This window comes from Antedon mediterranea, chromosome 1 (assembly GCF_964355755.1).
Source record: "Antedon mediterranea chromosome 1, ecAntMedi1.1, whole genome shotgun sequence".
NCBI lineage: Eukaryota > Metazoa > Echinodermata > Crinoidea > Comatulida > Antedonidae > Antedon > Antedon mediterranea.
In genome coordinates this window covers 36,721,564-36,737,961 of record NC_092670.1, presented here as the reverse complement: position 1 = coordinate 36,737,961, position 16,398 = coordinate 36,721,564, and the positions used below count along the sequence as shown (strand labels likewise).

General features: G+C 34.8%; 1 protein-coding gene across 1 annotated transcript; it reads right to left on the bottom strand.

Annotated features, from left to right (window-relative positions):
- Positions 1 to 10,478: 10,478 nt before the first annotated feature.
- On the bottom strand, positions 10,479 to 14,962 carry LOC140049785 (E3 ubiquitin-protein ligase TRIM45-like). Its single transcript, XM_072094736.1, has 2 exons — positions 14,940 to 14,962; positions 10,479 to 13,839 (listed from the first exon to the last, which is right to left on the bottom strand). The coding sequence occupies exon 2, from the start codon at positions 13,823 to 13,825 to the stop codon at positions 11,636 to 11,638; it is 2,190 nt and encodes a 729-aa protein (XP_071950837.1). The 5' UTR covers positions 13,826 to 13,839; positions 14,940 to 14,962; the 3' UTR covers positions 10,479 to 11,635.
- Between the last annotated feature and the right edge of the window lie 1,436 nt (positions 14,963 to 16,398).

Here is a 16,398-nt window from a genome sequence, read left to right as displayed (position 1 = left end):
ACACTAACATCAACTTGGCAAACTCCCACACCTGATCTACTTATAAAGTAGTTTTTTCCAAATCTGTTATAATGTTTTTTTTTCGACATTAATGTTACCCGAGGGCATTGTCCAAGTTGCTTCCAAATCTCTTACAATCGATAGATCATCACATTCGGCAATTTTTATGATTTTAACTTCGATTACTTGATCTGTTGTCACACACTCTGGTACATCTAATTCAAGGGACACTGCTGCTTCCGATATTTGTATTATCATTCCAATATCCTCTTGCAATGAAGCCTTCTCCTGTTTGCTTTCAACAAAGTTAATTTCTGAATTAAAACCATTAGGCATTGGTTTTGGTTGGTTTTTTATTCTATTCTCCAGTGCTCTGATTATACGCTGACCAGATGATAAAGCTTTTGCTCTGTTGCTCTCTCCTAGGTCATGCAGTGAACAAATATCTGTATTTATATCAGATAATGCTGTTTTCAGTTCCGTATTTGTAAATCTATTACTTCCTTTTTAGTAGTAAATATTGTCCTTACTTCCTTTTTAAGTGTTTCTTCACTTTCTTTTATTCTTACTACCTTTTTTTCTACATTATTTTCGATGTCCTTCAAACTCTTTTCCTTCTTTTCTTCTAATTTTGTATAAAGGTCCAAAAGTTCTTGAAGATCAGCTTTCATTTTATTTGCTAAGTCGGTTGCTAATTTTTCCAGTTCCGCCGATCTTTCCTTCAGGGTTTTCAATTCATCTGATAAGTTTACTAATGGTGTGTGTTTTTCAATTCCTTCCCATTCTTTGTGGTTCGTAATTGAACAGTGAATGCAAATGGGAATGGTACATATTTTGCAAAATGAACTTAAAGGTTCATTGTGGATAGAACACAGAGGTGGATACGTTACAATGATGTCTTTTACACTCATACATCTGACATCTTCCACTGGATGCAGCTTGTGATTCTCGAATGTTCTAATGTTCTTATGATGACCACTGCAGTGCAGGCACAGAAACTGTCTGCAATCCTGGCAGTAGTTTTCAGATTCACCTTCTTTTCCACAAGTCACACATTTCATCTGATCTGCATTTGTGAATTGTTCAATTGTTTCCAACAAATTAGCCAACTGTTTGGCGGTAGCCCACGTAGACCCTCTTCTGGAATCGAACAAGATTTGAAGCAAGTTGGGCAGGATAATAATTCACCATTTCTGTTCACCCAGTCTTCGAGACATTTTAAACAAAACGTATGATGACAGCTAAGGTATTTAGGATTGTTAAGTCTTCCTTCGCATATGGCGCACTCAAGAACCTTCTCATCAATAATAGGGCTACTAGTATGCTCAATATCATCTACGAGAAGCGTATCAAGCTGTTCCGAAGCCATTTTCTATGTTCTGTGAATAGTAATCAATACTAATTTAATGAAAGGTTTTTCTTGCATTATTGGGACTATCTAGTCATGAGTAAGCTAGCCACAAGGGCAACCGCAGGCTTACCTTTAGCCATATAGGCCTATACAAATATGCCACACCTACGACATTTATAATAGCTTTAGCTTTAGCTTTACTTATTATTATACACTCTAGACCTACTACACTATACACACACAACTCATCCTAGCTATTAGTTCCTCTTCTTAAACGTATGTACTTGTGTGCGTAGAACAATGAACAACATAAATTAATATAACGACAGGTATTATATTTTACTCGCGGAAAAATATATAATAGTGTGGAAATTACATGTAGTTTATCTATTTTATTTATTTGAGACGTTTCACCTTTGGAACGTTGCACTCGTGATGCTGTCTACAAAAACAACCCAATAACATTAGACAATGTTTGGACATTGGACCTCGAAAGGAACGCTGTTTTATTATTGCTCGGATACTGTTTTAGATTTCAGACCACTGTATATAAAATAAAGGCGCTTTACTTTTATTGATATGCTTATAAAAAACTGTAGGCCTATTTTATATGTACTGGCATTTATTGGCGTTAGGTATCATAGTGCTTCCTCAAACGCGTTTTTAATATTATAGTACAGGCCTAATGTAGAGGTTTATCTGTGTATAAAGTAATAAGGCACGATATTATGAGGTTTACCATGTAGAAGTGGTTTAAGGTCCACCCTTTTTTACCAGGCTTAATGTTACACGTATACCAACTTGTAGACTATATCAAAATTATGGAATGATTACCAATAATATTTGCAAATCACAGCATTACATCACCCTGTTTAATTGTCTTGCTTGGTACATCTGTGGGCGACATGGACTGCTGATGTTTCGCCGTTTTTAGTCGCGTGCAACGCGATACTACAGCTTACTATGTCGGTCGGTTGGTCGGTCGATTGATCGGTAAACACTAACTTGATCACGCGATTGCAGCCATGTATATGGCATTGTTGTCTGTCCCTTGTTTGCTGTTTTAATGGATTTTTGATGTACAATATTTTGTAAGTATCAAAGCACTTTATATATAAAAAGAAAATAATTTTCGATACAGTGTATGCATGAGCATGTGCAGTACTATAGATTAACAAACGTTCCTACTAGTTCTCTGAATCATAACAAAATGTAACTACAGTACGTATGTGTTTGTTATATATTTTATTCACTACTGTATAAACATAAACCATGGTAGATAATTTAACTTAACGGTCCTAAAATGTAAATTAAACACAATCAACAGACGTTGACGTTTGAGACAATGGGAGACCAACTGGCTCATTGTTTTGTTACTATTTGGTTACATTAGGAGGAGAGTTCACCGTATAAAAAAAAGATGGAAGCTACGTTATCTACGAAAATAGCAATATTTTCACTAAATAATACAGAAAACGTCATCACTTAAGTCTGGTGAAATTACACCTCCACATTCATCTTTAACAATACAATAGAAAGCATTTAGTATTAACATTATTATACCTAATTACAAAAAAATTAAAAACATAATCAAGAAATGTTACTCGAGTTACCTTATAAAACCCAAAATTGTCACAAGTCTTGTGTCTCAGACCTTTACTTAAAAGAACGAATTAAAATTTAAAATGTCCATTAATTATATTATTACAGTACTAATATAGGCCTATTACAAAAAAAAAACACATCAACGTTGAAAATAATACTATACATCAAAGTTGAAAATAATACTAGTAAAGTCCAGAAAACCAATGATAAATCATTGAAAACTTACAAAAGAGCAATAGATCGTCCATTTTAAGAGAATACGTTTATGATAAAAGAATACATAAAGCAAATAGATTTAAAAACACTACTACTGTACTACTACTACCTCAGTTTACAACACCAACTTATATATGTATCTCCTTTTCTAGCAAACAAATCCTTATACAAGTCATAATACAGTAGTTACAATTTACACTAATATTTTAAATACGATTGTAGGAGCTTCTCTTTGACCATGGAGGAATAAAATAATATGCCTTATATTTCATACATTATGCTTTGACTAATGGATGTTTATTATTGTTTACAGGAATTTGACATTGAAATTCTTCACAATATATTAACTACAGTATTCTAATACAAATATAGGCCTAATAATAATGCTTTTATGCAATATTAAAAAATTATGAAGTTTTTAATCTACAAGTGTTATTTGTAGTTTATCCTGAAATACGTTTACCTCATCAATAATTAAATATTTGAACTGTATTGCCATTTAACAGTGCAACTCTCCGTGGATAACTTGATATGATGGATAATCCACGTGGCTGACTGCACTGACTGACTACTAAAACCTGAGCTATGCCTGAGATAGGCCTACTTCCTCCAAAACTACTAATTTTAGGATATACTGGCTGCTTTTCAAAGAATTCTAAATTATTATCGATTCTTTTAATAAATTCTCCAGATTTACTGAATAGCTGTAGTTTATTTTTACTAGCAACTATGATATTGTCATTATCATCAACCTCTACTCCATTTAGATTCTTCACCTCACTATCACCAGAACCAGCACCGATATTGACTTTACTAGTCTGCTCCTTATCATTAAGTAGTTGTATGCCGTTGTTATTCAACAAAAGAATATGTTTTTTTCTTGTAAGAGCAAGATCACAACCACTAATTTGTTGTTCTGAAATGGTCTGGCCACTTTCAATATTAAACATGATCATACATTTGCCATTACATACATACACGATATTTGTATCTTCATCCACATGAATACCACATGGATCATTCACCTTGTTCTCACCAACTGATTTAACGATCTCACCATCCATCGTGAATATTTTAATGCTCTTAGTTTGACCACAGTCGGTGAATGCTATGTTACCATTCTTCATTTTAAACATTCTGTTAACTTTCACATGTCCTGGTAATACAATTGTACCAGCATACCCTCCTGATTGCTTGTATTTATGAATTGTATTGCTACGGCATGACAGAAGCAAGCAATCATTATTATCTTTGACTAAATCTGTGAAAGTAATAACACTATTTCCAGGCATTTGTACTGTTTGGATCAATCCTGATTTCTCTACTTTGATGGTCATTGGTGACTTCTTAATGGGTTTACCATCAACCCTAGCATCGATTTGACAAATTCCTGCACTTTTACATTTTCTTCTCACAATCCAATGATCTCCTTTGTCCTCTTCTATTTGATCAGTGTTAATTTCGCCCGAGGGTAGTGTCCAAGTTACTTCCAGATCATTTTCATTTAGATGACATTCAGCAGTTTTAATGATTTTAACCTCAATTACTTGATCTGTTGTCACACACTCTGGTACATCTAACTCAAGGGATACTGCTTCTTCTGATGTTTGTATTACCATTCCAATATCTTCCTGCAATGATACAATTTGTTTTTTGTTTTTAACAAAGGTGATTTCTACATTATTGTCTTCTGGCGTTGTTGTTGGTGCCTCTTTGATTGTATTACCAAGTGCTCTGATTATACTCTGACCAGTTGATATGGCTGCTGCTCCGTCACTCTCTTTTAGGTGATGAAGCAAACAAATGTACGTATTGATATCTGAAAACGCTGCTGTTCGTTCCACTATTTGGAAATCTTTCATTTTCTTGTTGTATATTTTCTCTACTTCCCTTTTAAATGTTTCTCCATTTTCTTTTATTCTTACTGTCAATTCTTCTACATGATTGTCAATGTCCTTCAAACTTTTTGCCTTATTTTCTTCTAATTTCTTATAGAGATCTAAAACCACTTTATCCTTCATTTTTTCTATACATTGATTGGCAAGTATTTCCAGTTCTGCTGATGTTTCTTTGAGGGCTTTAAACTCATCTGATAAGTTTACTAACGGTGTGTGTTTTTCAATTCCTTCCCATTCTTTGTGGTTCGTGATTGAACAGTGAAAGCAAATGGGAATGTTACATATTTTGCAAAATGAACTTAAAGGTTCATTGTGGATAGAACACAGAGGTGGATACGTTGCAATGATGTCTTTTACACTCATGGATTGGACATCTTCCATTGATTGCAGCTTGTGATTCTCGAATGTTCTAATGTTCTTATGATGACCACTGCAGTGGAGGCACAGAAACTGTCTGCAATCCTGGCAGTAGTTTTCAGAGTTGGCTTCTTTGCCGCAAACACATTTCATCTGATCTGCATTTGTGAATTGTTCAATTGTTTCCAACAAATTAGCCAACGAAGTGTTTGGCGGTAGCCCCTGTAGACCCTCTTCTGGAATCGAACACGATTTGGAACAAGTTGGGCAGGATAATAACTCACCATTTCTTTTCACCCAGTCATCGAGACATTTTAAACAGAACGTATGATGACAGCTAAGGTATTTAGGATTGTTAAGTCTTCCTTCGCATATGGCACACTCAAGAACCTTCTCATCAATAATAGGGCTACTAGTATGCTCAATATCATCTTCGAGAAATGTATCCAGCTGTTCTGAAGCCATTTTAAAACAGTGTTCTGTGAATAATAAATTTAATCAATAATAGAGGGCTAAAATCTTGGTGGAATGCGTCTACTTTTAATCATCACTTCCTACCTTCATAAAGGCGACCTGAGGGGATATATATGATGAATTTGTTGATGTTATTCTTAAATTTAACGAAACCATCTGAATATACATAGGAAAAACAAAGAAACAGTATGGTACAGAATTATAAATATAAAAAAATGTTTCAGAAAATGAATGCAAAAGCCCTGAAAGATGTTGGGAAACATCTTGAGTTAGGCGATCCTTAACAGGAAAAAAAAACACAAATAAAAAAGAAAAGAAATGCATTGAAGAAAATAATAATAAATTTCATAATATGAATAACAAAAAAAAAACTGTTGGTACTGCAGAACGAGACATGACCGATTACATAGAGTTTGCATGAAAAAACGTCTGTAAAATGAATCTTATTTATAATTTGTTATTTTATTGATTCTTTCTTCATAAAAGTAATAATTCTAAGGTGTGGTGTTCGGGATAAAGTTGGCTAACACACTTAGAGTTAAAATACAAGGCTGGTGCGAAAGGGAACTATTGACAATCTAAGGTTTTGGGTCTTAGGTTTTGTGATCTTAGTTAGGTCTTAGCGGGTCTTAGGGAATCTGAGGTTTCGTGACACCCTGTGCCACACCTATACGCCACCAGGAAGTTATACTAAATAATGTTTCACTTGAGGCCAAGTAGGCCTACACACTTATACTTGTGTTATTGCTTTTTTATTAATCTAGCATTAACACAACAATATGTTATTATCATTATTATTATTATTATAAAAAATATTTTAGTTATTTATAACTAGTATTAAATACGAAATCAACATAGGCCTACCGTGGTTTAAACAGTTTTATTCGACACAACTGAAAAGAAGATATGACAATTATGACAATAAAAATATTTATAAAGGTTTTGGAAATTCCAATATAGGCTTAGTTTGTTTGTGATTTAATTTGGTGCTTAAACATGATTCCAACGTAAGCGGCGTATGTGATTTGCACGAGCGAAAATTAATGTTCCGTATCATTGAATGGATAGAATTTCATTCGATAAAATTGACTGCTAGGCCTATATATTTAATTAAACTAGGCTGGCTCCAGCCCACCTCGTTAAATAAAGCAGCAGTCAATCTGTCAACCCATGAACTATTCTTTCGTATCCGTCCGGATATTCACCCCCTGGACATTTACCCCCCCCCCCCCGGAAAACTACCCACCGGACAACCACCACCTGGACCACTACCCCCTTAGGACAACTACCCCTTTAGGACAACTACCCCCCGGACAAATACCCCCCGGACAAATACCCCCGGACAACTACCCCCTTAGGACAACAACCCCTTAGGACAACGACCCCCTGGACAACTACCCCCCGGACAATTACCCCTAGGAACAATTACCCCCCGGACAATTACCTCCCCCCCCCTACCCGGGTAATTACCCCGCGGACAACTACCTCTGACACAATACTCCCCGTAGGACAACTACTTCCTGGACAATACTCCGAGGACAAATAATCTTTTAGGACAACTACCTCCGTAGGACAACTAACCCCTGGACAACTACCCCCCGGACAATTACCCCCTAGGAACAATTACCCCCTGACAATTACCCTCCGGAGAATTACCCCCCCCCCCCCCCGGGTAATTACCCCGCGGACAACTACCTCTGACACAATACTCCCCGTAGGACAGCTAACTCCCACCTGGACAATACTCCGAGGGCAAATAATCTTTTAGGACAACTACCTCCGTAGGAAAACTAACCCCTGGACAACTACCACCCAGAAAACTATCCCTTTAGAACAACTACCCCCCGGACGGACAACTACCACCCAGACCATTCAACAACCTGACTCTGCAACAGTGTATACTAGGAATTAATAACTATATTTTAATTCGTTACTTTGACGAATTACTATTCATTATTGTAAACAAAAGTAAAAGATTGAACATAAATATAGCCTGGTATAAACTGAAGATTGTCACACATGATCATAGGATAGTCGAACGTATTATATAGTACAGTACTTCCTGTATTTACTGTAAAGACTGGGTTTGCTAATAATAATAATAATTTTTGCGTCAGGACAATGCTTCGATAACCACTGGTCTTAAAAGAATTAATTTTTCTCTCAAATTTTTCATATATGTATTTTTGTACACTTGAAGAATAATATCACTTTTGATATTTGACCTCAATGTTCACTCACCGAATAAACGGCGATCTTTAAATAAATTCCCCTCAAATAAACGGTGACCATGTCACTCCCATGAAACATCATATGGAATAATCGGCGTCTATTTCCATTAGATTATACCCCCTCCCATTGAATAAACAACTTTCTTCCAATAAATGTCCACCTAAAAACCACCTAAACAATAAACAGCCCAGGCCGTTTTTTCAATAAATACGGTACTTTAAATCTAGCACATCTAGGGTCTAGCGTGCTGTTAAACAGAATAATCGGTTAAAAACGGGTGTTTCAAACTAGAGACCCGAGACCAGAGACCAGAGACCCGAGACCCAATACGAAAAGGGAGACCCACGTACGAAAAGGGAGACCCCACTATACGAAAAGAGAGACCCCACTATACGACGAAAAGGGAGACCCTAATATACGAAAAGGGAGACCTAAATATACGAAAAGGGAGACCCAATTATACGAAAAGGGAGACCCAAATATACAAAATGGGAGACCCAAATATACGAAAAGGGAGACCCACTATAAGAAAAGGGAGACCCCACTATAAGAAAAGGGAGACCAAACTATACGAAAAGGGAGACCCTAATATACGAAAAGGGAGACCCAAATATAGGTCTCCCTTTTCGTATTGGGTCTCGTGTCAGGTCTCTGGTCTCGGGTCTCTAGTTTCGAAACACCCGTTAAAAACAGATGATTTCCTTTTTACAGAAACCGGTCCTATATATTTGTCTACTTTTGGATTGGGGGTGGGGGGAGGGGTAGTTGACCGGGGGGGGGGGGTAGTTGACCGGGGGGTAGTTGACCGGGGGTAGTTGACCGGGGGGTAGTTGACCGGGGGGTAGTTATCCTAAGGGGGTAGTTGTCCTAAGGGGGTGGTTGTCCGGGGGGTAGTTGTCCGGGGGTTGTTATCCTAAGGGGGTAGTTGTCCTAAGGGGGTAGTTGTCTGGGGGGTAGTTGTCCGGGGGGTAGTTGTCCGGGGAGTAGATGTCCTAAGGGGGTAGTTGTCCGGGTGGTAAACATCCGGGGGATAACTGTATAGGGGGTATGTGTCCTAGAACCATTCTCACCATCCAACTCATACACATTCGATTATTTGTATACGAATGTATCCTTATCATTGTAAGCCATTTTGAATTCTTTTTGTTAAAATGATGATAATAATAATAAATTAATTATATAAGTCTATATCATTATGAAATTGAATAGTTCGATGCATTATCCACCATTTGCCAACTGGTAGTAGGTAAAAAATGTGTCTATTAAACTAGATAAACTAGCTGAAGACATTTTGCTTACTTTCCTACTCACAAATTCATCTCTAATATATAGTTTATAACCATGGTAAGTTGACTGCCGCTACATGTACTGAAATGCCACCACCATACACATTTTCTATTTGCGTATTTATGCTGATTAAAACATCTTTTGCATAAGATTGAACATTTGAACATTTGGCTTTGTCGAATACGAGCAGAGCTGTTGACCTTAACGCAGTTAGGTACCATCTCTGATGTACTTGCTCAAATTGTGATGCATTCACACTCTACTACAGCTCACTATGTCAGTCGGTTGGTCGGTAAACACTTTATAGACCGTCATTTTTAATTTAACTTTTTACACATGGGATTTACAACGGTTTTAAAATTGTTTAATATAACGTTCTTAAATTGAGCTCCTAATCATTTTTTTTAAATATTTACTTCAATAATTTGCAATACTCTGCAATACGCCTATTCTTTCCTCAACACAATACATCAGTTTTAGTTTAAGTTACGTGTGCTCTTTTATTTTTTTGTTGTAAAAAGTATTGTGTGAATGATGTTCAGTATAACTCTATATAATTTTATAATTGTTATGTATGTATGTATCAAACGACACATTTCCAATTGTATGTATTGTATATGAAATTGGACAATAACAGTTTTTTTATTTATTTTTTTAAATTATTTTTTGAATTTTGAACTGAGCACGCGAATGTAGCCATGTATATGGCCTTGTTTTTTATTTGTGTTTTATGCTGGATTTAAGCTTTGAATGAAAACACTCACTTAGGCCCTACAATCTTTAAAATGTTTTTATATTAACTCTATAGAAAAAAAAGTGGGTTTGTCATCATCGCTACCAGAGCAGCTGGTAATTGAATGTGGTTGTCTAAAAATGGTCAATGAGTTATGTTTCAATGAAATCTATGTAACAGCTAAATAACATTTTATGTAATGAGAAGTTGGGATACTATGGATTGATCAGTATGACACGCACAAACACTCGCCCCCCCCCCCCCCCAAAAAAATCGAATTGAAAAAACAGAAATCAACCAAATGTAGGCGTAGAAGGTTGTTCGCTTATTTTATTAGATTAACTTTTCTATCAAAATAAACCAAACCTTATTTTATTTCTATATATTAAAAAACACACTAAATACAACAGGCTCAACAACTGACATAACAGACTGTTATGGTGTGCCTAAATATGATAGTGATATTACATCATCATGTCCATATATGGGCATATCACATGTTTTTGTCACATAAAGTTTGATAGTGTAGACAGAGCTTACGACTTTGAAGACCGTACAGAAGGTCGATATCTACTACTACACCCATAGGCCTACTATAAACCAAAATAATGGAAATTAATGGCCATTGTACTTTTGTACCATCGTGCACTGTACTACTGTAGAATAAGTTATTTATTTAAAGGTTAAAAAATATTCAACTAAATTTAACAATTGCGTCAATTTTCTTGCGCCGCATACGAGTATACCATGATTAACATGTGGCGCCAATCATCCATCTACTGCTTCGGCGCATATTATGTATTAATCATGTTCATTATAAATCATGTTTATTTTAACACTTAATATTAGCATCCGTTTTTATATGTTAGTACAGTATATATTACATTTATCCTACATCAAACAATTTTAAACCTGTACACCATTCAAAGAACGCATTGTATAGTTCACAAATCTATTATATTAAATTAGTAATACATTAGTAGTTTACAATAAAACATAAAGTTGAAATGCTACTTTAGAAATAGAAAAAAACAGAAATTGAGGAATAAGTAAAAACAATAGGTAAATAGACATCATTGTGCTTTTTAGTTCATCTAACCAAATATTTTATATTATACATTAATGTTCAAGATTTGTACAAAGGAATGATTAACCAATATTAACTATTATTTATAGTAAATCGATGTTTACATTCATTTACTTTTTTGGTGAGTCTTTAAAGTGAGCTTGGTTGCTATACTTCTCTTTCCCCTTAAATTTGATAGTATGGTTATTTAATTGTCGTTTAAAAGAAACCACAATATACAGTATTACAATGTAAACGGGTTATTAGACGTTAAAAGAATCTCTTTGACGATAAGCTTTCAACAGTATTAAAAGAATAAATACATTATTGTGGTATAACATAACTTTATTCAGCAATTAGGAAAGCTGGTATGTTTATATTATAATTTAAGACAGACAATGTTGGTAGCATTTATTTTAATAATTGAATATTTTTACCGTGTGTCCACTTACCACTGCAACTCTTCGTGGATAATAAGATATGATGGACAATCCCGTTGGATTATCTAGTTCATCTTCTTCATTGTCTTCGTCATCAATTCTTTTAATGAATTCCCCAGAGTTGCTGAAGAGCTGTAGTTTATGATTACTAGCTACTATGATATTGTCATCATCATCAACTTTTATTCCTCTTGGGCACATCACCTGACCATCATCATCACCCTCATCAATAATGACTTTCGAACCTCTTGTTATTTGTTTTATGCAGTCATTCTGTGATGATACAAGAATGTTTTGTCTTGTAAGAACAACGTCGTATGCCCACTTTCCATTATATACTTCTTTGATGGTCTGACCGCTTTCAATATTAAACTTGATTACACTATAAAAATTACAGACGTGCACAGTATTCCTTACTTCATTTACATGTATACCTTCTGGATTATTCAGCTTACTCTCACCAACTGATTTGACAACTTCACCATCCATCGTGCATATTTTAATGCTCTTAGTTTTACCATAGTCACTGAATGCTACGTTACCATTCTTCATTTTAAACATTCTGTTCACTTTCACATCGCTTGGTAGTGTAATCTTATTAACGTATTCTCCTGACTGCTTATATCTATTAATTGCATTACTTTTATATGAAACAAGTAAGCAATCATCTCCATCTTCGACTACATCTACAGGTTTAAAATCACCATTACTATCTGCCGGAATTCGTACTGTTTGCATCAACCCCACTTCTTCTACTTTGACAGTCATTGGGGACTTCTTAATATGTTTACCATCAACACTAACATCGATCTGACAAACTCCTGCAATTTTACATTTTCTTCTCACAATATAGTAATCTCCATTGTCCTCTTCTATTTGATCGATGTTAATTTCGCCCGAAGGTTGTTTCCAAGTTGCTTCTAGATCATTTACATCTAGATCACATTCGGCAATTTTAGTTATTTTAACATCGATTACTTGATCTGTTGTCACACATGCTGGTACATCTAATTCAAGAGACACTGCTGCTTCTGATGTTTGTATTACCATTCCAATATCCTCTTGCAATGAAGCATTCTGTTTTTTGTTTTTAACAAAATTTATGTCTAAATCATCATCGGGTATTGTTTTTGGTGCTTCTTTGATCCTATTATCCAGTGATCTGCTTATTCTATTACCAGATGATATGGTTGTTGCTCCATCACCACTCTTTCCTAGGTGATGAAGCAAACACATGTCTGTATTTATGTCTGATATTGCTGTTGTCAGTTCTGTTATCTGGAAATCAGTTATTGTCTTTTTCTTGTTGTATATTGTCCTTACTTCTCTTTTAAGTGTTTCTCCACTTTCTTTTATTCTTGCTACCATTTTCTCTACATGGTTGTCAATATCCTGCAAACTCCTTTCTTTATTTTCTTCTAATTTCTTATCAATATCCAAAATGACTTTAAGATCTTCATTCAATTTACTTGTACACTGATTAGCAGCTTTTTCCAGTTCCACTGATGTTTCCTTTAGTGTTTTCAATTCATCTGATGATAGGCCTACATGAAGCATGTGTTTATCCTTTCCTTCCCATTGCTTATGATTCGTGATTGAACAATGAATGCAAATGGGAATATTACATATTTTGCAAAATGAACTTAAAGGTTCATTGTGGATAGAACACAGAGGTGGATACGTTGCAATGATGTCTTTTACACTCATAGATCGGACATCTTCCACTGATTGCAGCTTGTGATTCTCGAATGTTCTAATGTTCTTATGATGACCACTGCAATGGAGGCACAGAAACTGTCTGCAATTCTGGCAGTAGTTTTCAGAGTTGCCTTCTTTGCCGCAAACACATTTCATCTGATCTGCATTTGTGAATTGTTCAATTGTTTCCAACAAATTAGCCAACGAAGTGTTTGGTGGTAGCCCCTGTAGACCCTCTTCTGGAATCGAACACGATTTGGAACAAGTTGGGCAGGATAATAACTCACCATTTCTTTTCACCCAGTCATCGAGACATTTTAAACAGAACGTATGATGACAGCTAAGGTATTTAGGATTGTTAAGTCTTCCTTCGCAGATGGCACACTCAAGAACCTTCTCATCAATAATAGGGCTACTAGTATGCTCAATATCATCTTCGAGAAATGTATCCAGTTGTTCTGAAGCCATTTTAAATCAGTGTTCTGTGAATAATAAATTTAATCAATAATATAGAGGGCTAAAATCTTGGTGGAATGGGTCTACTTTTAATCATCACTTCCTACCATCATAAAGGCGACCTGAGGGGGATATGATGAATTTGTCGATGTTATTCTTAAATTTAACGAAACCATCTGAATAGTATAGGAAAAACAAAGAAACAGTATGGTACAGAATTATAAATATAAAAAAATGTTTCAGAAAATGAAGACAAAAGCCATGAAATGAAGGCAAAAGCCATGACATGAAGGCAAAAGCCATGAAATGAAGGCAAAAGCCATGAAATGAAGGCAAAAGCCCTGAAATGAAGGCAAAAGCCCTGAAAGATGTTAGGAAACATCTTGAGTTAGGCGAGCCTCAACAGGAAAAAAAAACACAAATAAAAAAGAAAAGAAATGCATTGAATTGAAGAAAATAATAATAAATTTCATAATCTAAAATATGAATAACAAGAAAAAAAAATCTGTTGGTACTGCAGAACGAGACAATGAATCTTATTTATAATTTGTTATTTTATTGATTCTTTCTTCATAAAAGTAGTAATTCTCTAAGCAGGGAATAATTTCGCCAGTGTAGCATAGCAAAAAGCTATAAAGCAATCTTATTGCTACACATTTCTAAAATTGTGTAGCAAAAAAGACAATACAAAACTATGTATATCGACTAAAAAAACAGTTTGATTTAGCAATAATTGCTAAACAAAATTTTAAAATGAAATTTTTCCCTGCTAAGGTGTGGTGTTCGGGATAAAGTTGGCCAACACACTTAGAGCTGGTGCGAAAGGGAACTATTGGCAATCTAAGGTTTTGGGTCTTAGGTTTTGTGATCTTATTTAGGTCTTAGGGGGTCTTAGGGAATCTGAGGTTTCGTGACACCCTGTGCCACACCTATACGCCACCAGGAAGTTATACTAAATAATGTTTCACTTGAGGCCAAGTAGGCCTACACACTTATACAGTGTGTTATTGCTTTTTTATTAATCTTAGCATTAGCACAACAATATATTATTATTATTATTATTATTATTATTATAAAAATAGTTTAGTAATAACTAGTATTAAATACGAAATCAACATAGGCCTACCGTGGTTTAAACAGTTTTATTCGACACAACTGAAAAGAAGAATTATGACAATAAAAATGTTTATAAAGGTTTTGGAAATTCCAATAAAGGCTTAGTTTGTTTGTGATTTAATTTGGTGCTTAAACATGATTCCAACGTAAGCGGCGTATGTGATTTGCACGAGCGAAAATTAATGTTCCGTATCATTGAATGGATAGAATTTAATTCGATAAAATTGACTGTTAGGCCTAAATAAGTTAATTAAACTAGGCTGGCCCCAGCCCACCTCGTTAAATAAAGCAGCAGTCAATCTGTCAACCAATAAATAAATAAATAAAATTATTTTTATACGAATGTATCCTTGTAAGCCATTTTGAATTCTTTTTGTTAAAATGATGATAATAATAATAAATTAATTATATAGGTCTATATCATTATGAAATTTAATATGATGCATTATCCACCATTTGCCAACTGGTAGTAGGTAAAAAATGTGTCTATTAAACTAGATAAACTAGCTGAAGACATTTTGCTTACTTTCCTACTCACAAATTCATCTCTAATATATAGTTTATAACCATGGTAAGTTGACTGCCGCTACATGTACTGAAATGCCACCACCATATAAATTTTCTATTTGCGTATTTATGCTGATTAAAACATCTTTTGCATAAGATTGAACATTTGAACATTTGGCTTTGTCGAATACGTGCAGAGCTGTTGACCTTAACGCAGTTAGGTACCATCTCTGATGTACTTGCTCAAATCGTGATGCATTCCGACTCTACAGCTCACTATGTCAGTCGGTTGGTCGGTAAAAACTTTTTACACATGGGATTTACAACGGTTTTAAAATTGTTTAATATAACGTTCTTAAATTGAGCTCCTAATCATTTAAAAAAAAATTTACTTCAATAATTTGCAATACTCTGCCATACGCCTATTCTTTCCTCAACACAATACATCAGTTTTAGTTTAAGTTACGTGTGCTCTTTTTATTTTTTCGTTGTAACAAGTTTTGCGTGAATGATGTACAGTATAACTCTATATAATGGTTATGTATGTAGTGTATCAAACGACACATTTCCAATTGTATGTATTGTATATGAAATTGGACAATAACAGTTTTTTTATTTTTTTATTTTTTTAAAATTATTTTTTGAATTTTGAACTGAGCACGCGAATGTAGCCATGTATATGGCCTTGTTTTTTATTTGTGTTTTATGCTGGATTTAAGCTTTGAATGAAAACACTCACTTAGGCCCTACAATCTTTAAAATGTTTTTATATTCTCTGAAGAAAAAAAAGTGGGTTTGTCATCATCGCTACCAGAGCAGCTGGTAATTGAATGTGGTTGTCTAAAAATGGTCAATGAGTTATGTTTCAATGAAATCTATGTAACAGCTAAATAACATTTTATGTAATGAGAAGTTGGGATACTATGGATTGATCAGTATGACACGCACAAACACTCGCCTCC

What these genes read in the sequence shown, in the direction of transcription:
- LOC140049785 (XM_072094736.1), bottom strand. Translation starts at nt 13,825, where the DNA reads ATGGCTTCAGAACAACTGGATACATTTCTCGAAGATGATATTGAGCAT.